General features: G+C 49.8%; 1 protein-coding gene across 1 annotated transcript; it reads left to right on the plus strand.

Moving 5' to 3' along the window:
- Window positions 1-45: 45 nt before the first annotated feature.
- On the plus strand, window positions 46-27,940 carry TCF19 (transcription factor 19). Its single transcript, XM_063938037.1, has 3 exons — window positions 46-974; window positions 26,008-26,572; window positions 26,708-27,940. Exons 1-3 carry the CDS (start codon window positions 695-697, stop codon window positions 26,928-26,930), a joined length of 1,068 nt encoding a protein of 355 aa, XP_063794107.1. The 5' UTR covers window positions 46-694; the 3' UTR covers window positions 26,931-27,940.

The following is a 27,940-nucleotide window of genomic DNA, read 5'->3' on the forward strand; positions in this document are numbered from 1 at the left end:
GCTATGGGCGTGTCTCAGTCCGGGAAAACGCGCCAAGTTTCAAAGGCGCGCTTCCTTCCTTTCTGGTTTCCCGCCGCCAGTAGTCACCTCCGGGCGCCTGTCAGTGAGCACCGCGCCGTCACCGCCAGTGGCTCCCTCCCCCCCGGGTGAAATCCAAGAACGTGGAAGCCACTAATACCGGGAGAGGGGCTTATCCCGCACTGGGGGGGGGAGTGGGTTTGGTAGGTCAGTGACGTAAGCGGCACCAGCTGCCGTTCCAGTCCCACATTCGGGCTTCTAACAGTGGTGACAGTGAGAGGTCACCCTATGCTTTCTGATTAACCTGCACCCCACCTAGGGGGAGGCTTGTAGGCAGACACCTCCAGTTAATGGGCAGCTGGCTCAGTGGGTAAGGTTTCGTGGAAAAGACAGCTGGCTTAGTGGGTAAGATTGGGGCATCAAATCCACCTGCTCAGTAGTTACCTTTGGTGAGTAAGGCAACTGGCTTAGTGGCTAAGTGTAAAACTGCTGGCTTGGTGGGTTTGTTAGCTGGCTCAGTGGGCAAAGGTAACCCAGGCTTAGTGAGTAGATTGATGCCTGGGTGGGTAAGGCAGCTGGTCCAGTGGGTAAGATTGGTGGGTGAGACAGTTGGCTTAGTGGGTAAGATTGCTGGCTCAGTGGGAAAGCAGTTGTCCTGTGGCGAAAAACAGCTGCCATGGTAGGGTCAGGGGTTTCCCTGACCCAGGTGCAGCCCTGTTTCCAGCTGCTTCGTATGGGCTCCGACCTCGGAACACTCGCCAACGCGCAAAGCCCACCCTCTCAAGACCTGTACACCTTCCTGCCAGACTCTCCGCGGTGCATCTATCGGCTAGGAGCCCGGCACGACCTATGTGATGTTCCCTTACCTGGGAAACCTGTAGTCCAGGCACAGATCCATGCTGAGCGAGAGCCCACTGGAGACTGGCGGGTCAACTTGGAGAGCTGCTCCAGTTCTGGTGACTATTCTAATAATATTTCTGTCTTTGTCCATTTATTTTACGTATATATTTGTTTTCTGTTTATTTTGTCTGCAAACTTATTTTAATTCATTTCATTCACCTAATTGGTCATCCTTGAACTTACGTCCCCTATTGATCATCTCTAAGGATGGACATCGGATGGCGATGTGTCCCCGATATGATGGCAGTAATTTTCCCACCAAATAGGGGTCTTGCTATGGTTGCAAGCCATCGGTTGCTGCATCCAGTGCCCATGCGATGGCTGACAGTTAATTCAGGGCCTGAGTCGGGGATGAACATAAACCCGATGGTTTACTTGCATATCTGATAGTGTGGTGCATGCGTGGGACCGGTTCTGTACATATCTAGAATGAGGCCTGTGTGATTGCACACAGTTCCCCCGAGCCTTATGGGCCCTACGCACTAAAGGGCCCTACAGACTGGGCGACCCTCCGCCGAGCTGAAGTTTCTTCACTCCCCCCATCACCTGGCTCCATAGCAATGCATACTAATATGGACAATCTCGTCCATGTTGGCCTACATGCATAAGCGATGGGGCACCAACGATTAACGAGCGCGGGGCCCCGCATCGTTCATCACTGGTGCCTACACACTAAACGATATGAACGCGTTTTCGTTCATTAATGAACAAGAACGTTCATATAGTATAGTGAGATCTGCCAGTGTGTAGGGCCCTTTAGCGATTACACTGAAAGATATGAACAATCTCGTTCATTAATGAATGAGATATCGTTCATATCTTTCAGTGTGTATGCCCCAACAATGAATGATGCGTGGCCCCGCGCTCGTTCATTGTTGGTGCTGGCTCGTTTAAACATGCAGGCCAATATGGCCAATCTCATCCATATTAGCATGCAGGTCTATGGGGCCGGTGACGGTCGTCCCCCCCCCCCAGTCACCACCCTCGCCGCTGGGGCGTTCGTTGACCGTCGGGCACCTCGCCTGTCAATCGGCAGGTGTGTAGGGCCCATTAGTTGGGGATGGACATCGGAAGACCACAATCAAATGATGGCTGGGCTTCTGTCATCGACTTTCAATGTAATGGTAACTCATATGATTTGCGCATTCACAAAAAAAGCCCCGTTTGCGCATGCTTAACCCTCTAGCGCATGCACAAAACCTCTTCAGGGTGGCCAGCCAGGGATGTATCTGTGGGCGGGACCATCGCAAACCATAAAATGTTTACCATTTGATGGTGGAAAACATTGGAATGCTGCCATTAAATGGTAAAACCACTGCCATCGCAACGAAAACATCGATGGAAGCAATGTCCATCTGTAGCCTTATTGACAGGCAGCTGACATTTCGATGTGGGTGGAGCTGGCCACCGTTGCCTAAGATGGGGGGGCACAGTGGCGAGGCCAGCATCTGTCTCCGGATGCGCATTTCCTGACCTCTGCAGTCTGAGCAGCACAGCCATCCTGCGTAACCTGTTACTTAGATGGCTTGTGTTCATGGAAGTGATTCGGTGCAGCATCGGATCACACAAGCATGCAGGAGGCGTCTATTTACACGACACCACCTGCTGCATTTGCGTGTTTCCGTACAGCAGTTGCGTCCATTTCTGAATCAGGCCCTCAGTGCACATGTGCAAAGCGCTACCTGGTTCTGCACATGTGCTCAGTGTTGCCCTCAGTGGTTATTCCATTGTATGGTTATGATGCAATGGGTAGCAGCCATCGTATTGCAGCCATTCAGTGGCAGGCTTCTGATGCACATCCCCCTACTTCTCGGTTTTCTTTTTTAATTCTCTTGTGTGTCAAACCTTTACCTGTTCTTCATGTTTTTTTTTTTTGTTTCTAGGTCTTTGTTCCTTATTCTTGACAATTTTTCTGCCATCTATTGCAGCTAATTGTTTTTTCCATTCACCCATTCATTGCAGTGTTGTACTTGAACAATTTACCGTATTTTCCTCATCCTTCGTTTTGCCCATTGCTCGTCACCTTGCTAGGTATTTTCTTTATTCCTCCGTCTCTTGACTTGCTCATCCGTTCTCTCTTCACCTGTCTCTTGTTAAAGGCGATTAGTCCACTCCATATTTTGGTTCTGAACTTATCTGGCCCTTTCTCTAACGTCCTAGTGGATGCTGGGTACTCCGTAAGGACCATGGGGAATAGACGGGCTCCGCAGGAGACTGGGCACTCTAAAGAAAGATTTAGTACTACCTGGTGTGCACTGGCTCCTCCCTCTATGCCCCTCCTCCAGACCTCAGTTAAAATCTGTACCCGGCCAGAGCTGGGTGCTTTTAGTGAGCTCTCCTGAGCTTGCTAATAAGAAAGTATTTTAGTTAGGTTTTTTTTTTATTTTCAGAGAGCTTCTGCTGGCAACAGACTCTCTGCTACGTGGGACTGAGGGGAGAGAAGCAAATCTACTAACTGCGGCTAGGTTGCGCTTCTTAGGCTACTGGACACCATTAGCTCCAGAGGGATCGAACACAGGACCTGACCTTGTCGTCCGTTCCCGGAGCTGCGCCGCCGTCCCCCTCGCAGAGCTAGAAGTCAGAAGCCGGCAGAAGCAAGAAGACATCGAAATCGGCGGCAGAAGACTCCTGTCTTCACATGAGGTAGCGCACAGCACTGCAGCTGTGCGCCATTGCGCCCACACACTCCGGTCACTGTAGGGCGCAGGGGGGGGCCCTGGGCAGCAATTAGGATACCTCTTGGCAAAAAGACACATATATACAGCTGGGCACTGTATATATGTACGAGCCCCCGCCATTTTATTACACAGACCCGGGACAGAAGCCTGCCGCTGAGGGGGCGGGGCCTTCTTCCTCAGCACTAACCAGAGCCATTTTCTTTTCACAGCTCCGCTGAGAGGAAGCTCCCCAGGCTCTCCCCTGCAGTATCAAGGTGGAAAAAGGGTAAAAAGAGGGGGGGCACATAAATTTAGGCGCAAATTATCATAAACAGCAGCTACTGGGTAAACACTAAGTTACTGTGTAATCCCTGGGTTATATAGCGCTGGGGTGTGTGCTGGCATACTCTCTCTCTCTGTCTCCCGAAAAGGCCTTGTGGGGTCCTGTCCTCAGAGCATTCCCTGTGTGTGCGGTGTGTCGGTACGTTTGTGTCGACATGTTTGACGAGGACGGTTACGTGGAGGCAGAACAAGTGCAAGTGACTGTGGTGTCGGCGCCGACACCTGATTGGATGGATATGTGGAAGGTGTTAAATGATGACGTAAGCTCCTTGCATAAAAGGTTGGATAATCAGTCAGGGTCTCAACCCGTGTCTGATTCTGCAGCTCAGAGGCCGTCGGGGTCTCAAAAGCGCCCACTATCCCAGTTGGTTGACACAGATGTCGACACGGATTCTGACTCCAGTGTCGATGACGATGAGGCAAAGTTGCAGCCTAAAATGACTAAAGCCATCCTATACATGATTATAGCAATGAAGGATGTATTGCACATATCGGAGGAAACCCTGTCCCTGACAAAAGGGTGTATATGTATGGGGAGAAAAAGCAAGAGGTGACTTTTCCCCCTTCACATGAGTTAAATGAATTATGTGAAAAAGCATGGGATTCCCCCCGATAAGAAAGTGCTGATTTCCAAAAGGTTACTTATGGCGTACCCTTTCCCGCCAATGGACAGGATGCGCTGGGAATCCTCCCCTAGGGTAGATAAAGCTCTGACACGCCTATCTAAAAAGGGGGCCCTGCTGTCACAGGATACGGCCGCCCTAAAGGATGCTGCAGATAGGAAGCAGGAAAGTATCCTGAAGTCTGTTTATGCACACTCGGGTACTATACTGAGGCCGGCTATTGCGTCGGCCTGGATGTGTAGTGCTGTAGCAGCATGGACAGATAATCTGTCTGAGGAAATGGATACCTTAGACAAGGATACCATTTTACTGACCCTGGGGCATATAAAAGACGCTGTCCTATAGATGAGGGATGCCCAGAGGGACATTTGCCTACTGGGCTCTAGAATAAATGCAATGTCAATTTCTGCCAGAAGGGTCCTGTGGACTCGGCAATGGACAGGTGATGCCGACTCCAAAAAGCACATGGAGGTGTTACCTTACAAGGGTGAGGAATTGTTTGGGGACGGTCTCTCGGACCTAGTTTCCACAGCTACGGCTGGGAAGTCAAACTTTTGCCATATATTCCCTCACAGCCTAAGAAAGCACCGTATTACCAAATGCAGTCCTTTCGATCACAGAGAAGCAAGAAGGTCAGAGGTGCGTCCTTTCTGGCCAGAGGCAGGGGTAGAGGAAAGAAGCTGCACTATTCAGCTAGTTCCCAGGAACAGAAGTCCTCCCCGGCTTCCACTAAATCCACCGCATTACGCTGGGGCTCCACAGGAGCCAGGAGCGGTGGGGGCGCATCTCCGAAATTTCAGCCACCAGTGGGTTCGCTCACAGGTGGATCCCTGGGCTATACAGATTGTGTCTCAGGGATACAAGTTGGAATTCGAAGTGATGCCCCCACACCGTTACCTCAAATCGGCCCTGCCAGCTTCCCCCATAGAAAGTGAAGTAGTGTTAGCGGCAATTCACAAGTTATATCTCCAGCAGGTGGTGGTAAAGGTTCCCCTCCTTCAACAAGGAAGAGGATACTATTCCACAATGTTTGTGGTACCGAAACCGGACGGTTCGGTCAGACCCATATTGAATTTAAAATCCCTGAACATTTATCTGAAAAGATTCAAGTTCAAAATGGAATCGCTCAGAGCGGTCATTGCAAGCCTGGAAGAGGGGGATTTTATGGTGTCTCTGGACATCAAGGATGCGTACTTGCATGTCCCCATTTTTCCACCTCATCAGGAGTACCTCAGGTTTGTGGTACAGGACTGTCATTACCAATTCCAGATGTTGCCGTTTGGCCTGTCCACGGCACCGAGAATATTTACCAAGGTGATGGCGGAAATGATGGTGCTCCTTCGGAAGCAAGGGTTTACGATTATCCCATACTTGGACGATCTCCTCATAAAGGTGAAGTCCAGGGAGCGGTTGCTGATCAGCGTAGCACTCTCTCAGGAAGTGTTGCAACAGCACGGCTGGATTCTGAATATTCCAAAGTCACAGCTGATTCCTACGACGCGTCTTCCCTTCCTGGGCATGATTCTGGACACAAACCAGAAAAAGGTGTTTCTCCCGGAGGAGAAGGCTCAGGAGCTCGTGACTCTGGTCAGAGGCCTCCTAAAACCAAAACAGGTATCGGTGCATCACTGCACGCGAGTCCTGGGAAAGATGGTGGCGTCATACGAAGCCATTCCCTTCGGCAGGTTCCATGTGAGGATCTTTCAGTGGGATCTGTTGGACAAGTGGTCCGGATCGCATCTTCAGATGCATTGGCTGATCACCCTGTCCCCCAGGGCCAGGGTGTCTCTTCTGTGGTGGCTGCAAAGTCCTCACCTCCTCGAGGGCCGTAGGTTTGGCATACAGGACTGGGTCCTGGTGACCACGGATGCAAGCCTCCGAGGATGGGGGGCAGTCACTCAAGGAAGAAACTTCCAGGGGCTGTGGTCAAGTCAGGAGACTTGTCTGCACATCAATATCCTGGAACTAAGGGCCATATACAACGCCCTGAGTCAAGCGGAGCCTCTGCTTCGGAACCAACCAGTGCTGATTCAGTCAGACAACATCACGGCAGTGGCCCATGTGAACCGCCAGGGCGGCACAAGAAGCAGGGTGGCAATGGCAGAAGCCACCAGGATTCTTCGTTGGGCGGAGAATCACGTAATAGCACTGTCAGCAGTGTTTATTCCGGGAGTGGACAACTGGGAAGCAGACTTCCTCAGCAGGCACGACCTCCACCCGGGAGAGTGGGGACTTCATCAAGAAGTCTTCACGCAGATTGCAAATCGACGGGAACTGCCACAGGTGGACATGATGGCGTCCCGTCTCAACAAAAAGCTAAAAAGATATTGCGCCAGGTCAAGGGACCCTCAGGCGATAGCTGTGGACGCACTAGTAACACCGTGGGTGTTCCAGTCGGTCTATGTGTTTCCTCCTCTTCCTCTCATACCAAAGGTGCTGAGAATTGTAAGAAAAAGAGGAGTGAGAACAATACTCATTGTTCCGGATAGGCCAAGAAGGACTTGGTACCCGGAATTGCAAGAAATGCTCACAGAGGACCCGTGGCCTCTGCCTCTCAGACTGGACCTGTTACAACAAGGGCCCTGTCTGCTCCAAGACTTACCGCGGCTGCGTTTAACGGCATGGCGGTTGAACGCCGGATCCTAGCGGAAAAAGGCATTCCGGATGAAGTTATTCCTACGCTGATAAAGGCTAGGAAGGATGTGACAGCAAAGCATTATCACCGTATATGGCGAAAATATGTTGCTTGGTGTGAGGCCAGGAAGGCCCCTACAGAGGAATTCCAGCTGGGTCGATTCCTGCACTTCCTACAGTCAGGAGTGACTATGGGCCTGAAATTAGGGTCCATAAAGGTCCAGATTTCGGCCCTATCCATTTTCTTCCAAAAAGAACTGGCTTCACTGCCTGAGGTTCAGACGTTTGTTAAGGGAGTGCTGCATATTCAGCCCCCTTTTGTGCCACCAGTGGCACCTTGGGATCTTAACGTGGTGTTGAGTTTCCTGAAATCCCACTGGTTTGAGCCACTTAAGTCCGTGGAGCTAAAATATCTCACGTGGAAAGTGGTCATGCTGTTGGCCTTAGCTTCGGCTAGGAGTGTCAGAATTGGCGGCTTTGTCATGTAAAAGCCCCTATCTGGTTTTCCATATGGATAGGGCAGAATTGCGGACTCGTCCGCAATTTCTGCCAAAGGTGGTGTCATCCTTTCATTTGAACCAACCTATTGTGGTGCCTGCGGCTACTGGTGACTTGGAGGATTCCAAGTTGCTTGACGTAGTCCGGGCTTTGAAGATTTGTGACCAGAACGGCTGGAGTCAGGAAGACTGACTCGCTGTTTGTCCTGTATGCATCCAACAAGCTGGGTGCTCCTGCTTCAAAGCAAACTATTGCTCGCTGGATCTGTGGCACGATTCAGCAGGCTCATTCTGCGGCTGGGTTGCCGCATCCTAAATCAGTGAAAGCCCATTCCACAAGAACGGTGGGCTCTTCTTGGGCGGCTGCCCGAGGGGTCTCGGCATTACAGCTTTGCCGAGCTGCTACTTGGTCGGGTTCAAACACATTTGCAAAGTTATACAAGTTTGATACCCTGGCTGAGGAGGACCTTGAGTTTGCCCATTCGGTGCTGCAGAGTCATCCGCACTCTCCCGCCCGTTTGGGAGCTTTGGTATAATCCCCATGGTCCTTACGGAGTCCCCAGCATCCACTAGGACGTTAAAGAAAATAAGATTTTACTTACCGGTAAATCTATTTCTCGTAGTCCGTAGTGGATGCTGGGCGCCCGTCCCAAGTGCGGACTTCTTCTGCAATGCTTGTATATAGTTATTGCTTACATAAGGGTTATGTTATAGTTGCATCAGGATGGATCTGATGCTCTATTGTTGTTCATACTGTTAACTGGGTAAGTTTATCACAAGTTATACGGTGTGATTGGTGTGGCTGGTATGAGTCTTGCACTGGATTCCAAAATCCTTTCCTTGTACTGTCAGCTCTTCCGGGCACAGTTTCTTTAACGGAGGTCTGGAGGAGGGACATAGAGGGAGGAGCCAGAGCACACCAGTATCCAAATTCTTTCTTAAAGTGCCCTGTCTCCTGCGAAGCCCGTCTATTCCCCATGGTCCTTACGGAGTCCCCAGCATCCACTACGGACTACGAGAAATAGATTTACCGGTGAGTAAAATCTTATTTTCTCTGACGTCCTAGTGGATGCTGGGAACTCCGTAAGGACCATGGGGAATAGCTGCTCCGCAGGAGACTGGGCACAACTAAAGAAAGCTTTATGACTACCTGGTGTGCACTGGCTCCTCCCTCTGACCCTCCTCCAGACCTCAGTTAGAATTTTGTGCCCGGCTGAGCTGGATGCACACTAGGGGCTCTCCTGAGCTCTTAGAGAGAGAGAGAGAGAGAGAGAGAGAGTTTATTTTAGGTTTTTTATTTTCAGTGAGATCTGCTGGCAACAGACTCACTGCTACGAGGGACTAAGGGGAGAGAAGCGAACCTACCTGCTTGCAGCTAGCTTGGGCTTCTAGGCTACTGGACACCATTAGCTCCAGAGGGATCGAACACAGGCCCAGCCTCTGTCGTCCGGTCCCGGAGCCGCGCCGTCGTCCCCCTTACAGAGCCAGAAGCAAGAAGAGGGTCCTGGAAATCGGCGGCAGAAGACTTCGGTCTTCATCAAGGTAGCGCACAGCACTGCAGCTGTGCGCCATTGCTTCCCATGCTCACCTCACACTCCGGTCACTGATGGGTGCAGGGCGCCAGGGGGGGGGGGCGTCCTGGGCTGCAATATTGAGTACCTTGGCTGGCAAATAACACATAATATAGTCATAGAGACTATATATGTGTGTAAAATACCCCTGCCAGATATACATAGAATAAAGCGGGAGAAGTCAGCCGAAAAAGGGGCGGGGCTATCTCCCTCAGCACACTGGCGCCATTTTCCCTCACAGCTCCGCTGGAAGGATCGCTCCCAGGCTCTCCCCTGCAGTTTCCAGACTACATAGGGTAAAAAAGAGAGGGGGGGCACTAATTTTAGGCACAATATTGTGTATACAAGCAGCTATTGGGAAAAATCACTCAGTTATAGTGTTAATCCCTGTTATATAGCGCTGTTGGTGTGTGCTGGCATACTCTCTCTGTCTCCCCAAAGGGCTTTGTGGGGTCCTGTCCTCAGTCAGAGCATTCCCTGTGTGTGTGCGGTGTGTCGGTACGGCTGTGTCGACATGTTTGATGAGGCTTATGTGGAGGCGGAGCAGGTGCCGATAAATGTGATGTCACCCCCTGCGGGGTCGACACCTGAGTGGATGGTTATGTGGACAGTGTCGACTCCTTACATAAAAGGTTTGACGACATAGCAGATGTGGGACAGCCGGCTTCTCAGCCTGTGCCTGCCCAGACGTCTCTAAAGCCATCGGGGGCTTTAAAACGCCCGCTACCTCAGATGGCAGACACAGATGTCGACACGGATACTGACTCCAGTGTCGACGATGATGAGACTAGTGTACATTCCAATATAGCCACCCGTTACATGATTACGGCAATGAAAAATGTGTTGCATATTTCTGATATTACCCCAGGTACCACAAAAAAGGGTATTATGTTTGGGGAGAAAAAACTACCAGTGGTTTTTCCCCCATCTGATGAATTAAATGAAGTGTGTGAAGAAGCGTGGGCTTCCCCCGATAAGAAACTGGTAATTTCTAAAAGGTTACTAATGGCGTACCCTTTCCCGCCAGAGGACAGGTCACGTTGGGAGACATCCCCTAGGGTGGATAAAGCGCTCACACGTCTGTCAAAAAAGGTGGCACTACCGTTTCCTGACACGGCCGCCCTAAAGGAGCCTGCAGATAGAAAGCAGGAGGCTATCCTGAAGTCTGTATATACACACTCAGGTATTATACTGAGACCGGCTATTGCTTCAGCATGGATGTGCAGTGCTGCAGCTGCGTGGTCAGATTCCCTGTCGGAAAACATTGATACCCTAGACAGGGACACTATATTGCTAACCGTAGAGCATATTAAAGACGCTGTCTTGTACATGAGAGATGCACAGAGGGATATTTGCCGGCTGGCATCTAAAATAAACGCAATGTCCATTTCTGCCAGGAGAGGATTGTGGACTCGGCAGTGGACAGGAGATGCAGATTCTAAAAGGCACATGGAAGTATTGCCTTACAAGGGTGAGGAGTTGTTTGGATATGGTGTCTCGGACCTCGTTTCCACAGCGACAGCTGGGAAGTCAGCATTTTTACCCCATGTTCCCTCACAGCCAAAGAAAGCACCGTATTATCAGGTACAGTCCTTTCGGCCCCAGAAAGGCAAGCGGGTTAGAAGCGCGTCCTTTCTGCCCAGAGGTAGAGGGAAAAAGCTGCAACATACAGCCAGTTCCCAGGAACAAAAGTCCTCCCCCGCTTCCTCTAAGTCCACCGCATGACGCTGGGGCTCCACAGGCGGAGCCAGGTACGGTGGGGGCCCGTCTCAAGAACTTCAGCGACCAGTGGGCTCGCTCACGGGTGGATCCCTGGATTCTACAAGTAGTATCTCAGGGGTACAAGCTGGAATTCGAGACGTCTCCCCCTCGCCGTTTCCTCAAATCTGCCTTGCCGACAGCTCCCCCGGACAGGGAGGCAGTGCTGGAGGCGATTCACAAGCTGTATTCTCAGCAGGTGATAATCAAGGTACCTCTCCTTCAACAAGGACGGGGTTACTATTCCACAATGTTTGTGGTACCGAAACCGGACGGTTCGGTGAGACCTATTTTGAATTTAAAATCCTTGAACACTTATATAAGAAGGTTCAAGTTCAAGATGGAATCGCTCAGGGCGGTGATTGCAAGCCTGGACGAGGTGGATTCCATGGTATCACTGGACATCAAGGATGCTTACCTGCATGTCCCCATTTACCCTCCTCACCAGGAGTACCTCAGATTTGTGGTACAGGACTGTCCTTACCAATTCCAGACGTTGCCGTTTGGTCTGTCCACGGCACCGAGGGTATTTACCAAGGTAATGGCCGAAATGATGATACTCCTTCGGAGAAAGGGAGTTTTAATTATCCCGTACTTGGACGATCTCCTTATAAAGGCGAGGTCCAGGGAACAGTTGTTGATCGGTGTAGCACTAGCTCGGGAAGTGCTACAACAGCACGGCTGGATCCTGAATATTCCAAAGTCGCAGCTGTTTCCTACAACGCGTCTACTGTTCCTGGGGATGGTTCTGGACACAGAACAGAAAAAAGTGTTTCTCCCGGAGGAGAAGGCCAAGGAGTTGTCATCTCTAGTCAGAGACCTCCTAAAATCAAAACGGGTGTCTGTGCACCACTGCACGCGAGTCCTGGGAAAGATGGTGGCTTCTTACGAAGCAATTCCATTCGGAAGGTTCCATGCAAGGATCTTTCAGTGGGATCTGTTGGACAAGTGGTCCGGATCGCATCTTCAGATGCATCGGCTGATAACCCTGTCTCCAAGGACCAGGGTGTCGCTGTTGTGGTGGCTGCAGAGTGCTCATCTTCTAGAGGGCCGCAGATTCGGCATACAGGACTGGATCCTGGTGACCACGGATGCCAGCCTTCGAGGTTGGGGGGCAGTCACACAGGGAAGAAACTTCCAGGGACTGGACAAGTCAGGAGACTTCCCTACACATAAATATTCTAGAACTAAGGGCCATTTACAATGCCCTAAGTCAGGCAAGACCCCTGCTTCAACACCAGCCGGTGCTGATCCAGTCAGACAACATCACGTCGGTCGCCCATGTAAACCGACAGGGCGGCACAAGAAGCAGGATGGCAATGGCAGAAGCCACAAGGATTCTCCGATGGGCGGAAAATCATGTGTTAGCACTGTCAGCAGTGTTCATTCCCGGAGTGGACAACTGGGAAGCAGACTTTCTCAGCAGACACTACCTCCACCCAGGAGAGTGGGGACTTCATCCAGAAGTCTTCCAAATGATTGTACACCGGTGGGAAAGGCCACAGGTGGACATGATGGCGTCCCGCCTCAACAAAAAGCTAAAAAGATATTGCGCCAGGTCAAGGGACCCTCAGGCGATAGCTGTGGACGCTCTGGTAACACCGTGGGTGTACCGGTCGGTGTACGTGTTCCCTCCTCTGCCCCTCATACCCAAGGTACTGAGACTAATAAGAAGGAGAGGAGTAAGAACTATACTCATTGTTCCGGATTGGCCAAGAAAAGCTTGGTACCCAGAACTTCAAGAAATGATCTCAGAGGACCCATGGCCTCTGCCGCTCAGACAGGACCTGCTGCAGCAGTGGCCCTGTCTGTTCCAAGACTTACCGCGGCTGCGTTTGACGGCATGGCGGTTGAACACCGGATCCTGCAGGAAAAGGGCATTCCGGAGGAAGTTATCCCTACGCTTATTAAAGCTAGGAAAGAAGTGACCGCAAACCATTATCACCGCATATGGCGGAAATATGTTGCGTGGTGTGAGGCCAGGAAGGCCCCAACGGAGGAATTTCAGCTAGGTCGATTTCTGCACTTCCTACAATCAGGGGTGACTATGGGCCTAAAATTGGGTTCCATTAAGGTCCAGATTTCGGCTCGATCGATTTTCTTCCAAAAAGAACTGGCTTCACTACTTGAAGTTCAGACATTTGTTAAGGGAGTGCTGCATATTCAGCCCCCTTTTGTGCCCCCAGTGGCACCTTGGGATCTCAACGTGGTGTTGGATTTCCTAAAGTCGCATTGGTTTGAGCCACTTAAAACCGTGGAACTAAAATATCTCGCGTGGAAAGTGGTCATGCTGTTGGCCTTGGCTTCGGCCAGGCGTGTGTCAGAATTGGCGGCTTTGTCTTGTAAAAGCCCTTATCTGATTTTCCATATGGATAGGGCGGAATTGAGGACTCGTCCCCAATTTCTCCCAAAGGTGGTTTCAGCGTTTCATTTGAACCAGCCTATTGTGGTGCCTGCGGCTACTCGTGACTTGGAGGACTCCAAGTTGCTGGACGTAGTCCGGGCCCTAAAAATCTATGTTTCCAGGACAGCTGGAGTCAGAAAGACTGACTCGCTATTTATCCTGCATGCGCCCAACAAGTTGGGTGCGCCTGCTTCAAAGCAGACTATTGCTCGCTGGATCTGTAGCACGATTCAACTTGCACGTTCTGCGGCTGGACTGCCGCATCCTAAATCTGTAAAAGCCCATTCCACGAGGAAGGTGGGCTCTTCTTGGGCGGCTGCCCGAGGGGTCTCTGCTTTACAACTTTGCCGAGCAGCTACTTGGTCGGGGTCAAACACATTTGCTAAATTCTACAAGTTTGATACCCTGGCTGAGGAGGACCTAGAGTTCGCTCTTTCGGTGCTGCAGAGTCATCCGCACTCTCCCGCCCATTTGGGAGCTTTGGTATAATCCCCATGGTCCTTACGGAGTTCCCAGCATCCACTAGGACGTCAGAGAAAATAAGATTTTACTCACCGGTAAATCTATTTCTCGTAGTCCGTAGTGGATGCTGGGCGCCCGTCCCAAGTGCGGATTGTCTGCAATACTTGTATATAGTTATTGTTTAACTAAAGGGTTATTGTTGAGCCATCTGTTGAGAGGCTCAGTTATATTTCATACTGTTAACTGGGTATAGTAACACGAGTTATACGGTGTGATTGGTGTGGCTGGTATGAGTCTTACCCGGGATTCAAAATCCTTTCCTTATTGTGTCAGCTCTTCCGGGCACAGTATCCTAACTGAGGTCTGGAGGAGGGTCATAGAGGGAGGAGCCAGTGCACACCAGGTAGTCCTAAAGCTTTCTTTAGTTGTGCCCAGTCTCCTGCGGAGCCGCTATTCCCCATGGTCCTTACGGAGTTCCCAGCATCCACTACGGACTACGAGAAATAGATTTACCGGTGAGTAAAATCTTATTTTTTCCTCTTGGGTACCTATAAACCATCTGCTCTCTTTATCCTTTTCTTGTCGCTCCTCTGTCAGTCATAATTGCCCAAAATGTATGTTTTTAATACGTTTATCTGTAGCTTTTTTAGTTCTCGTTATACGTCGTCAAAGTATCGGACTTTCATACAAATTATTTGTGGTCTCATACCGCTTTCAGACCGCCTGATGCGTGTCACACATTCTTAAAATCATTCTTTAAAACATAACTGGATTTTCTCTTACGTCCTGCAGATGCTGGGGACTCCAAAAGGACCATGGGGTATAGACGGGATCTGCAGGAGCTTGGGCACACTGAAAAGACTTAAACTGGGTGTGAACTGGCTCCTCCCTCTATGCCCCTCCTCCAGACTTCAGTTAGACTTTGTGCCCAGGACTGACTGGACACTCACTAGGGGAGCTCTCCTGAGTTTCTCTGAAAGACTTTGTTAGGTTTGTTATTTTCAGGGAGACCTGCTGGCTACAGGCTCCCTGCATCGTGGGAGTGAGGGGAGAGGAGCAGACCTACTTCTTCTTAGTTTAAGGGCTCTGCTTCTCGGCTACTGGACACCATTAGCTCCAGAGGGTTCGATCACTTGGTGCGCCTAGCTGCTCGTTCCCGGAGCCACGCCGTCACCCCCCTCACAGAAGACAGAAGTCGGGTGAGTATGAGAAGAACAGAAGACTTCAGGACGGCATAAGACTTCAGTAATCGGGTACAGTGCAGCGTTAACGCTGCGCTACATGCTCCCACACACACACTTCCTCCAGCACTCACAGGGTGCTGGGGGGGAGGCGCCCTGGGCAGCATGTTACTGAGTTTTCTTGGGCAGGCAGATGCTTGTTCGGTGCCTTTTTCGGGACCCCCGCCGGCATTTTCGTGATTTTGAATTTGGCTGGCTGAAGCGCCCCGTGAGGGGGCGGAGCTTAGCCGCGCGGCTCACAGGCGCCATTTTCTCCTCACATGCATGCAGGAGATGCTGGTCTGGGACCTCCACAAGCTCCATTAAAGTAACGGGGAGCTTATCGGGGTGGGGGGGGGGACATACAGTAGCTGGTGCATAATTGGTATTATTGGGCAGCACTGGTACATATATTTTCGTTGGTGGGATATATGGGCGCTGGGGTGTGAGCTGGCATACTCTCTCTATCCAGGCTTCCTTTTGAGCCTGTACCCTGGCTGAGGCATTGTATGTGTGTGTCGGGTCGATATTAGGTGTCGACATGTCTGAGGCTGAATGTTATTCGCCGGAGGAGGTTATTGGGGGGGGGGGGGGGCAGATCCGGGTCTGGAGTTGGCTCTGTCGACACCTGACTTGCTTGCACTGTTGAATACGATTAATTCTAATGTGACTTCTTTATCAAAGAGATTAGATAAAGCTGAATCACAGACACAGGTGTGGAAAAAAATCCATGGAGGATGCTTTGTCGCAGGTACAGACCCCTTCGGGGTCGATAAAGCGGGCGTTTACTCAAGTGGTAGATACTGATACCGACATGGATTCTGAGTCCGATGTCTACTTCACTGAGGCTCCTTTACATCCAAGATTAGTTAAGAGTATTCAGTACATGATTGTGGCTATAAAAGATGTGTTACGCATTTCTGAGGAACCTGCCGTACAGGAAACAAGGATTTGCTTGTTTAAAGAGAAAAAACCTGAGGTGCAGTTTCCCCCCTCTCATGAGATGAATACTCTTTGTGAAAAGGCTTGGGAGTCGCCGGACAAGAGGTGGCAGATTCCCAAGAGGATTTACATGGCGTATCCTTTTCCATCTATTGATAGGGGAAAATGGGAGGCGTCTCCTAATGTTGATAAAGCTTTATCTCGTTTGTCTAAGAAGGTGGCGCTTCCGTCTCCTGACACGGCAGCTCTCAAGGATCCGGCGGATCGCAAGCTGGAGACGTCTCTGAAGTCCATTTTCACTAATACGGGTGCATTGCTCAGACCTGCTGTGGCGTCGGTATGGGTGAGTAGTGCTATTGCTAAATGGGATGAGAATTTAGCTGCTGATATGGATACCCTTGATAAAGATACTGTTCTTTTGACTCTTGGTTATATCAAGGACGCTGCAGATTACCTGAAGGATGCGGCGAGGGATGTTGATGTCAAGAGCCAATGCCATATCGATTTCGGCCAGGAGGGCACTGTGGATCCATCAATGGAATGCTGATGCCGATTCAAAGAGAGCTATGGAAGCGTTACCCTTCAAAGGTAATGTCCTGTTTGGAAAAGGCTTGGCGGACCTGGTTTCTACCGCGACGGCAGGTAAGTCGTCTTTTCTTCCCTATGTTCCCACACAACACAAAAAGCCACCACATCAGCAGATGCAGTCCTTTCGTCCAAATAAATACAGGCGAGGAAAAGGTTCATCCTTTCTCGATTCAAAAGGTAGAGGAAGGGGAAAGAAGTCGCCTGCAGTGTCAGGCGCCCAGGACCAGAAGTCCGCCCCTGCCGCTACCAAGTCCACTGCATGACGCTGGAGCTTCCCTGGGAGAGTCCGTACCGGTGGGGGGCCGTCTGCAGTTCTTCAGTCGGGTCTGGGTCCAATCGGACTTGGATCCGTGGGTTCTAGAGATTGTATCTCAGGGCTACAGGCTGGAGTTTCAGGAGACGCCCCCTCGCCGGTTTTTCATGTCGACCCTGCCAGTGTCTCTTCCGGACAGGGAGGTCGTGCTGGCAGTAATACAAAAGTTGTGTCTTCAGAGGGTCATTGTTCCCGTTCCCCCGTCTCAACGGGGGGAGGGGTTCTACTCGCGCTTTTTTGTGGTGCCGAAACCGGACGGTTCGGTCAGACCGATTCTGAACCTAAAGTCCCTCAATCCATATTTGAAAGTTTTCAAGTTCAAGATGGAATCTCTGCGAGCGGTGATTGCCAGCCTAGAAGGGGGGATTTTATGGCGTCTGGACATAAAGGATGCCTACTTACACGTCCCGATTTATCCTCCGCATCAAGCTTTCCTAAGGTTTGCGGTACAGGATTCTCATTACCAATTTCAGACGTTGCCGTTTGGGCTTTCCACGGCCCCGAGGATTTTCACCAAGGTCATGGCAGAAATGATGGTTCTCCTTCGCAGGCAAGGGGTTACAATTATCCCGTACTTGCACGATTTCATGATAAAGGCGAGGTCCAAGGAACGCTTGCTGAGGAGTGTGAATTTGGTATTGCTGGTGCTCCGGCAGCACGGTGGATGCTAAATTTGCCGAAATCTCAGTTGATTCCGGCCACTCGGCTGTCTTTTCTGGGCATGATTCTGCACACGGAGTTACAAAGAGTATTTCTTCCAGAAGAAAAAGCTCTAGAACTGCAGTCGATGGTCAGGGAACTTCTGCGGCCGAAGAGTGTGTCCATCCATCACTGTCCTCGGGTTCTGGGGGAAATGGTTGCGGCGTACGAAGCCATTCCGTTTGGCAGGTTTCATGCCCGGGTGTTTCAGTGGGATTTGCTGGGCAAATGGTCCGGGTCTCACCTGCACATGCACCGGAAGATAAGTCTATCTCCCAGAGCCAGAATTTCTCTCCTGTGGTGGCTGCAAAGTTCTCACATCCTAGAAGGTCGCCGGTTCGGTATCCTGGACTGGGTACTTCTGACAACAGATGCAAGTCTCCGGGGCTGGGGTGCAGTCACCCAAGGAAGAAACAGGGATGATGATCGCTCCAGGAAGCGTGTCTCCACATAAATGTTCTCGAGTTAAGAGCTATTTACAACGGCCTGCTACAAGCAAGAAACCTTCTTCAGGGTCGACCTGTCCTGGTACAGTCAGACAACATCACAGCGGTGGCACATATAAACCGTCAAGGCGAAACAAGGAGCAGAGCGGCAATGGTGGAGGCCACAAGAATCCTTCGCTGGGTGGAACAACACGTGAGCGCCCTGTCAGCAGTCTTCCTACCGGGAGTGGACAGCTGGGAAGCAGATTTCCTCAGCAGACACGATCTCCATCCCGGAGAGTGGGCTCTTCACCAAGAGGTATTTGCAGAGGTGACAAAGCGTTGGGGAGTTCCGTTAATCGACATGATGGCGTCTCGTCTCAACAAGAAGCTCCTGAGGTATTGTTCCAGGTCAAGGGACCCCTAAACCAGTGCAGTGGACGCCCTGGTGTCTCTGTGGGTGTTCCAGTCGGTGTATGTGTTCCCTCCAATTCCTCTCATTCCAAAGGTACTAGGGATCATTCGACGAGCAAGGGTTCAGGCGATTCTCGTCGTTCCAGATTGGCCAAGAAGGGCCTGGTACCCAGATCTTCAGGAGTTACTGGTGGAAGATCCTTGGCCGCTTCCTCTAAGAGAGGACCTGTTGTTGCAGGGTCCATGCATGTTTCCAGACTTACCGCGGCTGCGTTTGACGGCATGGAAGTTGAGCGCCAGATCTTAGCTCGTAAGGGTATTCCCGGGGAAATCATTCCCACTCTCATTAAGGCTAGGAAGGAGGTTACGGCAAAACGTTATCACCGTATTTGGAGATAGTATGTTTCCTGGTGTGAGACTAAAATGGCTCCTGCGGAAGAATTTCACTTGGGTCGTTTTCTCCACTTTTTGCAGGCAGGTGTAGATGCAGGCCTGAAATTAGGCTCCATCAAATTGCAGATTTCGGCTTTGTCTGTCTTCTTTCAAAAGGAATTAGCTGTCCTCCCAGAGGTTCAGACTTTTGTGAAGGGAGTGTTGCATATCAATCCTCCGTTTGTGCCTCCTGTGGCTCCATGGGATCTTGAGGTGGTCTTACAGTTTCTCATGTCTTCCTGGTTTGAACCTTTGCGTAAGGTTGAGTTGAAGTCTCTCACTTGGAAGGTAGTCATGCTGTTGGCGCTGGCGTCTGCCAGGCGGGTGTCTGAGTTGGCGGCCTTATCTCATAAGAGCCCGTACTTGATTTTTCATTCAGATAGGGCAGAATTGCGGACTCGTCAACAATTTTTGCCGAAGGTGGTGTCTTCGTTTCACATTAACCAACCTATTGTGGTGCCGGTGGCTACGGATGCTGTGGCGGTTCCAAAGTCTCTGGATGTGGTGAGAGCTTTGAAGATCTACGTCGCCAGAACGGCTGTTGCCAGGAAAACTGAGGCGCTGTTTGTCCTGTATGCTTCTAACAAGATTGGTCATCCTGCTTCAAAACAGACTATTGCACGCTGGATTTGTAGTACGATTCAGCAGGCTCATTCTATGGCCGGGCTACCCGTGCTGAAGTCAGTAAAAGCCCATTCTACCAGAAAAGAGGGCTCCTCTTGGGCGGCTGCCCGAGGCCTCTGCTTTACAGCTTTGCCGAGCGGCCACCTGGTCAGGTGCAAACACTTTTGCGAAGTTCTGTAAGTTTGATACCCTGGCTGATGAGGACCTTGCGTTTGCTCAGTCGGTGCTGCAGAGTCGTCCGCACTCTCCCGCCCGGTCTGGAGCTTTGGTATAAACCCCATGGTCCTTTTGGAGTCCCCAGCATCCTCTAGGACGTAAGAGAAAATAGGATTTTGGTACTTACCGATAAATCCTCGTCTCCTAGTCCGTAGAGGATGCTGGGCGCCCATCCCAGTGCGGACTGTTACTGGCAATGTATTCTTGTTGGTTAACTTGGTTTATACACGGGTTGTGTATTTCTGGTTTTCAGCTTGTTGCTGTTGTTAATTCATGCTGTTATCTGGTTTACTGTTACTCCGGTTGTACGGTATGTTTGGTGTGGGCTGGTATGTTTGTAGCCCTTAGTTTACACAAAGATCCTTTCCTCGAAAATGTCTGTCTCTCCTAGGCACAGTTCCTATAACTGAGGTCTGGAGGAGGGGCATAGAGGGAGGAGCCAGTTCACACCCAGTTTAAATCTTTTCAATGTGCCCAAGCTCCTGCGGATCCCGTCTATACCCCATGGTCCTGGAGTCCCCAGCATACTCTACGGACAAGGAGAAAAGGATTTATCGGTAAGTACCAAAATCCTATTATATTTTGGATATCTGAGATTTTGTTGCTACTTTAATCTTAATTTTTTTTATTTCTCTATCGTCCTAGTGGATGCTGGGGTTCCTGAAAGGACCATGGGGAATAGCGGCTCCGCAGGAGACAGGGCACAAAAAGTAAAGCTTTAGGATCAGGTGGTGTGCACTGGCTCCTCCCCCTATGACCCTCCTCCAAGCCTCAGTTAGATTTTTGTGCCCGGCCGAGAAGGGTGCAATCTAGGTGGCTCTCCTAAAGAGCTGCTTAGAAAAGTTTAGCTTAGGTTTTTTATTTTACAGTGAGTCCTGCTGGCAACAGGATCACTGCAACGAGGGACTTAGGGGAGAAGAAGTGAACTCACCTGCGTGCAGGATGGATTGGCTTCTTTGGCTACTGGACATTAGCTCCAGAGGGACGATCACAGGTACAGCCTGGATGGTCACCGGAGCCTCGCCGCCGGCCCGCTTGCAGATGCTGAAACAAGAAGAGGTCCAGAATCGGCGGCATGAAGACTCCTCAGTCTTCTTAAGGTAGCGCACAGCACTGCAGCTGTGCGCCATTTCCTCTCAGCACACTTCACACGGCAGTCACTGAGGGTGCAGGGCGCTGGAAGGGGGGCGCCCTGGGAGGCAATGAAAACCTATTTTTGGCTAAAAATACCTCACATATAGCCTCCGGGGGCTATATGGAGATATTTAACCCCTGCCAGAATCCGTTAAGAGCGGGAGACGAGGCCGCCGAAAAAGGGGCGGGGCCTATCTCCTCAGCACACAGCGCCATTTTCCCTCACAGAAAGGCTGGAGGGAAGGCTCCCAGGCTCTCCCCTGCACTGCACTACAGAAACAGGGTTAAAACAGAGAGGGGGGGCACTAATTTGGCGTTAGAAATATATAAAAAAGATGTTATAAGGGAAAACACTTATATAAGGTTGTCCCTATATAATTATAGCGTTTTTGGTGTGTGCTGACAAACTCTCCCTCTGTCTCTCCAAAGGGCTAGTAGGTCCTGTCCTCTATCAGAGCATTCCCTGTGTGTGTGCTGTGTGTCGGTACGTGTGTGTCGACATGTATGAGGACGATGTTGGTGAGGAGGCGGAGCAATTGCCTGTAATGGTGATGTCACTCTCTAGGGAGTCGACATCGGAATGGATGGCTTATTTAGGGAATTACGTGATAATGTCAACACGCGGCAAGGTCGGTTGACGACATGAGACGGCCGACAAACAATTAGTACCGGTCCAGACGTCTCAAAAACACCGTCAGGGGTTTTAAAACGCCCGTTTACTTTAGTCGGTCGACACACACAGACAGGGACACTGAATCCAGTGTCGACGGTGAATAAACAAACGTATTCCTTATTAGGGCCACACGTTAAGGGCAATGAAGGAGGTGTTACATATTTCTGATACTACAAGTACCACAAAAGAGGGTATTATGTGGGATGTGAAAAAACTACCGTAGTTTTTCCTGAATCAGATAAATTAAATGAAGTGTGTGATGATGCGTGGGTTCCCCCCGATAGAAAATATGGGCGGTATACCCTTTCCCGCCAGAAGTTAGGGCGCGTTGGGAAACACCCCTTAGGGTGGATAAGGCGCTCACACGCTTATCAGAACAAGTGGCGGTACCGTCTATAGATAGGGCCGTCCTCAAGGAGCCAGCTGACAGGAGGCTGGAAAATATCATAAAAAGTATATACACACATACTGGTGTTATACTGCGACCAGCGATCGCCTCAGCCTGGATGTGCAGAGCTGGGGTGGCTTGGTCGGATTCCCTGACTAAAAATATTGATACCCTTGACAGGGACAGTATTTTATTGACTATAGAGCATTTAAAGGATGTATTTCTATATATGCGAGATGCACAGAGGGATATTTGCACTCTGGCATCAAGAGTAAGTGCGATGTCCATATCTGCCAGAAGATGTTTATGGACACGACAGTGGTCAGGTGATGCAGATTCCAAACGGCACAAAGGTGTATTGCCGTATAAAGGAAGAGGAGTTATTTGGGGTCGGTCCATCGGACCTGGTGGCCACGGCAACTGCTGGAAAATCCACCGTTTTTTACCCTAAGTCACATCTCTGCAGAAAAAGACACCGTCTTTTCAGCTTCAGTCCTTTCGTCCCTATAAGAGTCATATCTGCCCAGGGATAGAGGAAAGGGAAGAAGACTGCAGCAGGCAGCCCATTCCCAGGAACAGAAGCGTTCCACCGCTTCTGACAAGCTCTCAGCATGACGCTGAGACCGTACAGGACCCCTGGATCCTACAAGTAGTATCCCAGGGGTACAGATTGGAATGTCGAGACGTTTCCCCTGCGCAGGCTCCTGAAGTCTGCTTTACCAAGGTCTCCCTCCGACAAGGAGGCAGTATGGGAAAAAATTCACGAGCTGTATTCCCAGCAGGTGATAATTAAATTACCCCTCCTACAACAAGAAAAGGGGTATTATTCCACACTATATTGTGGTACTGAAGCCAGAAGGCTAGGTGAGACCTATTCTAAATCTTAAAAAATTTGAACACTTACAAAGGTTCAAATCAAGATGGAGTCACTCAGAGCAGTGATAACGAACCGGGAAGAAGGGGACTATATGGTGTCCCGAGACATCAGGGATGCTTACCTCCATGTCCCAAATTTGCCCTTATCACTAAGGGTACCTCAGGTTCGTGGTACAGAACTGTCACTATCAGTTTCAGACGCTGCCGTTTGGATTGTCCACGGCACCCCGGGTCTTTACCAAGGTAATGGCCGAAATGATGGTTCTTCTTCGAAGAAAAGGCGTCTTAATTATCCCTTACTTGGACGATCTCCTGATAAGGGCAAAGTCCAGGGAACAGTTGGAGGTCGGAGTAGCACTATCTCGGATACTGTTACAACAGCAGGGGTGGATTCTAAATATTCCAAAATCGCAGCTGATCCCGACAACAAGTCTCCTGTGCTTAGGGATGATTCTGGACACAGTCCAGAAAAAGGTGTTTCTCCCGGAAGAGAAAGCCAGGGAGTTATCCGAGCTAGTCAGGAACCTCCTAAAATCAGTGCATCATTGCACAAGGGCCATGGTAAAAAAATGGTGACTTCCTTCGAAGCAATTCCAGTCGGCAGATTTCATGCAAGAACTTTTCAGTGGGATCTGCTGGACAAATGGTCCGGATCGCATCTTCAGATGCATCAGCGGATAACCCTATATCCAAGGACAAGGGTGTCTCTCCTGTGGTGGTTACAGAGTGCTCATCTTCTAGAGGGCCGCAGATTCGGCATTCAGTTTTGGATGTTGGTGACCACGGAGGCCAGCCCGAGAGGCTGGGGAGCAGTCACACAAGGAAAAAATTTCCAGGGAGTGTGATCAAGTCTGGAGACTTTTCTCCACATAAATATAGCTAAGGGTAAATTTATAATGCTCTAAGCTTAGCAAGACCTCTGCTTCAAGGTCAGCCGGTATTGATCCAGTGGGAAAAACATCACGGCAGTCGCCCACGTAAATAGACAGGGCGGCACAAGAAGCAGGAGGGCAGTGGCAAAAACTGCAAGGACTTTTCGCTGGGCGGAAAATCATGTGATAGCACTGTCAGCAGTGTTTCATTCCGGGAATGGAAACTGGGAAGCAGACTTCCTCAGTAGGCACGACCTCCACCCGGCAGAGTGGGAACTTCATGGGGAAGTTTTCCACATAATTGTAAACCGTTGGGAATTACCAAAGGTGGACATGATGGCGTCCCGTCTGAACAAAAAACGGGACAGGTATTGCGCCAGGTTAAGAGACCCTCAGGCAATAGCTGTGGACGTTCTGGTAACACCGTGGGTGTACCAGTCGGTGTATGTGTTCCATCCTCTGCTTTTCATACCTAAGGTACTGAGAATTATAAGACGTAGAGGAGTAAGAACTATACTCATGGCTCCGGATTGGCCAAGAAGGACTTGGTACCCGGAACTTCAAGAGATGCTCACAGAGGACTTATGGCCTCTGCCGCTAAGAAGGGACTTGTTTCAGCAAGTACCATGTCTGTTCCAAGACTTACCGCAGCTGCGTTTGACGGCATGGCGGTGGAACGCCGGATCCTAAGGGAAAAGGCATTCAGGAAGAGGTCATTCCTACCCTGGTCAAAGCCAGAAAGGAGGTGACCGCACAACATTATCACCACATGTGGCGAAAATATGTTGCGTGGTGTGAGGCCAGGAAGGCCCCACGAAGAAATTTCAACTCGGTCGATTCCTGCATTTCTTGCAAACAGGAGTGTCTATGGGCCTCAAATTGGGGTCCATTAAGGTTCAAATTTCGGCCCTGTCGATTTTTCTTCCAGAAAGAATTGGCTTCAGTTCCTGAAGTCCAGAAGTTTGTCAAGGGAGTATTGCATATACAACCCCCTTTTGTGCCTCCAGTGGCACTGTGGGATCTCAACGTAGTTCTGGGATTCCTCAAAACACATTGGTTTAAAACCAGTCAAATCTGTGGATTTGAAACATCTCACATGAAAAGTGAACATGCTCTTGGACCTGGCCTGGACCAGGCGAGTGTCAAATTGGTGGTTTTTTTCTCGAAAAAGCCCATATCTGTTTGTCCATTCGGACAGGGCAGAGCTGCGGACTCGTCCCCAGTTCTCTCCCTAAGGTGGTGTCAGTGTTTCACCTGAACCAGCTTATTGTGGTGTCTTGCGCCTACTAGGGACTTGGAGGACTCCAAGTTGCTAGATGTGGTCAGGGCCCTGAAAATATAGGTTCCAGGACGGCTGGAGTCAGGAAAACTGACTTGCTGTTATCCTGTATGCACCCAACAAACTGGGTGCTCTTGCTTCTAAGCAGACTTTTGCTAGTTGGATGTGTAATACAATTCAGCTTGCACATTCTGTGGCAGGCCTGCCACAGCCAAAATATGTAAATGCCCATTCCACAAGGAAGGTGGGCTCATCTTGGGCGGCTGCCCGAGGGGTCTCGGCTTTACAACTTTGCCGAGCGGCTATTTAGTCAGGGGCAAACACGTTTGTAAAATCCTACAAATTTGATAACCTGGCTAAGGAGGACCTGGAGTTCTCTCATTCGGTGCTGCAGAGTCATCCGCACTCTCCCGCCCGTTTGGGAGCTTTGGTATAATCCCCATGGTCCTTTCAGGAACCCCAGCATCCACTAGGACGATAGAGAAAATAAGAATTTACTTACCGATAATTCTATTTCTCGGAGTCCGTAGTGGATGCTGGGCGCCCATCCCAAGTGCGGATTATCTGCAATACTTGTACATAGTTACAAAAATCGGGTTATTATTGTTGTGAGCCATCTTTCAGATGCTCCGCTGTTATCATACTGTTAACTGGGTTCAGATCACAGGTTGTACAGTGTGATTGGTGTGGCTGGTATGAGTCTTACCCGGGATTCATAAATCCTTCCTTATTGTGTACGCTCGTCCGGGCACAGTATCCTAACTGAGGCTTGGAGGAGGGTCATAGGGGGAGGAGCCAGTGCACACCACCTGATCCTAAAGCTTTACTTTTTGTGCCCTGTCTCCTGCGGAGCCGCTATTCCCCATGGTCCTTTCAGGAACCCCAGCATCCACTACGGACTCCGAGAAATAGAATTATCGGTAAGTAAATTCTTATTTTTTTTTTATCAGTTCTAGCTGTACATTTCTGCATAGTTCACCATTTCTCAGTTGCACTTATGTATCCAATGTTGAATATATGCTAGAACTCATTTGTTTCCCCACCAGGCATTTACATCAATGATGTCCACCTGCAACGGGGTCAGCGGTTAGAGTTATCCGATGGAGACCTTCTTCGCTTCCAAGAAAGACCCTCTTCATCCTCCTCTCCTGACACCTTCTTCCTATTCCAACGTGTTCGTGTACGACCGCTGGACTTCTCTGCCATCACCTCACCACGTGTTAAGAATACATTTCCCTGCTTCACCCCAGTGCTGGGCACACAAAGCCTGGGCATGGAACGCGGAGGATCTCCTCACTACACAACTGGGGCCACGGTTATCTTGAACTCCATCGGTAGCATTAGCAAGATGAAGCGTGAAAGGATGAACAGCGGTGGGCTGGTGGGTGGAACTGTTGAGTTATCCAAACCGCCAACTCCAGACCTTCCATTACCTTCCCGTACGGGCCTGGAGAGAAGGAGCAGTCGTAGGAAAGCTCAGCACAAGGTTCTCTGTGAACTGGAGGAAGATGAAGAGGAGAGGGAGGAGGAAGAGGAAGATAAAAGGAAAAGAAAAAGGGGGAGGCGGAAGGAAGATGAGCAGAGAGCTGCACAACAGATGGAGTTTGGCAGGTGATGTTTTGTTTGCCTAAACGTTACCTCCTGTGTAGCCGTAATGATTCTCTTATGCCTTAATGTTTTGTGGTGTTGGCCTATTCCCTATGCACATTGTATGGTTCCCAAGTGTATTTTTCATTTGTTTTACAGGAAGCCTCGTGGTCGTCCCAGAAAGAACCCTGCCCCTCCTTTGGTGGTGTCCCAGACTGTGTCAAGTGCGGAACCTTGTGCCTATCGATCTTGCTGCCTTCCTCAGGAAGACACGGTCAGCTGGGTGCAGTGTGACCGCTGTGATTCCTGGTACCATGTTGTGTGCATTGGGCGCAGCCTGACCTCCCTGCAGGACACAGACTTCCACTGCGGCTGCACGTGACCAGGCTTGTGAATAGTCAACTTTCTTTTAATCTCACCTTCCACTGCTCCTTGACCCAACTATCTCTTCACCCTCCTTTTTCTTGAACCCATGTATTAAGAGTTTCAGCCCGTCTCAGTTGTAGCAGGAGGTACATTTGCAACCATTTAATGCATTAGACTAAAGGCTGTAAAATGTGTCTACACGGGTTTTTAAACATGCACTGTAGGGACGTTACTGTACCTGTCAATTCCCTTCATTATTTAACCCGGTTCATGACTTTTCTTCTGTGTTTCATCATACAAATGTACAGAACTTTAGCAGTTGGACAAATTTGCAGCAAAGACCAGTCTCTAATCTTTCTACTCAAATCTGGGATCTCAAATTCTTTTTTTTTTTCCTTTTTAATATATATTGGACAAGAATATATTTTTACAGTTCATTTAAGAGAATACTAGAAATCTTTGCTTATGGTCACCCCTTTGAAAGAATGCCAATATTTTGTGCAAGGCTGGGGACAATAATGTAGCAATCTCGAACCAGTAAGCCAAATCTACATGCAGTTGGAGCTTTAAAGTTGACCTTAGGCCTGCATGTGGTACAAGCAACCCTCTTGTAGGCTGGAGAGGTATTCACAAGACTGCTGCCTATCGGTTTGCTAGGAACTAGTGATGTCGTATTGTCAGGAGGTACAAAGGTCATGTTAAATAAATAGGCTGCATACTTGTGTATCCCACAAAATTGCCTCCACTTTGTCTAGGATGGACTATATGCCTATAGGAATTGCTCTACATATAACTTGAGGTTAGAACATTAAGCACTATGGCTAGCCGGTTCTACGGTTATAATGGCCGCCTTCTGTACATGCACTGAATCTTATGATCGTTAAATTAAGGATAAATGACTAAGCATTGTGATTTTATTTTATTTTCCTCCTTTTCTTCCTCCTTTCTTTCCCTGTTCTCCCACTGTATCGGTAATCTTAAAATCATAACTGGTAACGTTTCTGAATAAAGTCCACCGCAAGCATT

The sequence above is a fragment of the Pseudophryne corroboree genome, chromosome 8, assembly GCF_028390025.1.
Source record: "Pseudophryne corroboree isolate aPseCor3 chromosome 8, aPseCor3.hap2, whole genome shotgun sequence".
Classification (NCBI taxonomy): domain Eukaryota; kingdom Metazoa; phylum Chordata; class Amphibia; order Anura; family Myobatrachidae; genus Pseudophryne; species Pseudophryne corroboree.

What these genes read in the sequence shown, in the direction of transcription:
- TCF19 (XM_063938037.1), top strand. Translation starts at nt 695, where the DNA reads ATGGTAGGGTCAGGGGTTTCCCTGACCCAGGTGCAGCCCTGTTTCCAG. An exon ending in GGAGAGCTGCTCCAGTTCTG is followed by an intron (nt 975 to 26,007) that starts GTGACTATTCTA and finishes TTTCCCCACCAG; the next exon opens with GCATTTACATCAATGATGTC. An exon ending in CAACAGATGGAGTTTGGCAG is followed by an intron (nt 26,573 to 26,707) that starts GTGATGTTTTGT and finishes TTTGTTTTACAG; the next exon opens with GAAGCCTCGTGGTCGTCCCA.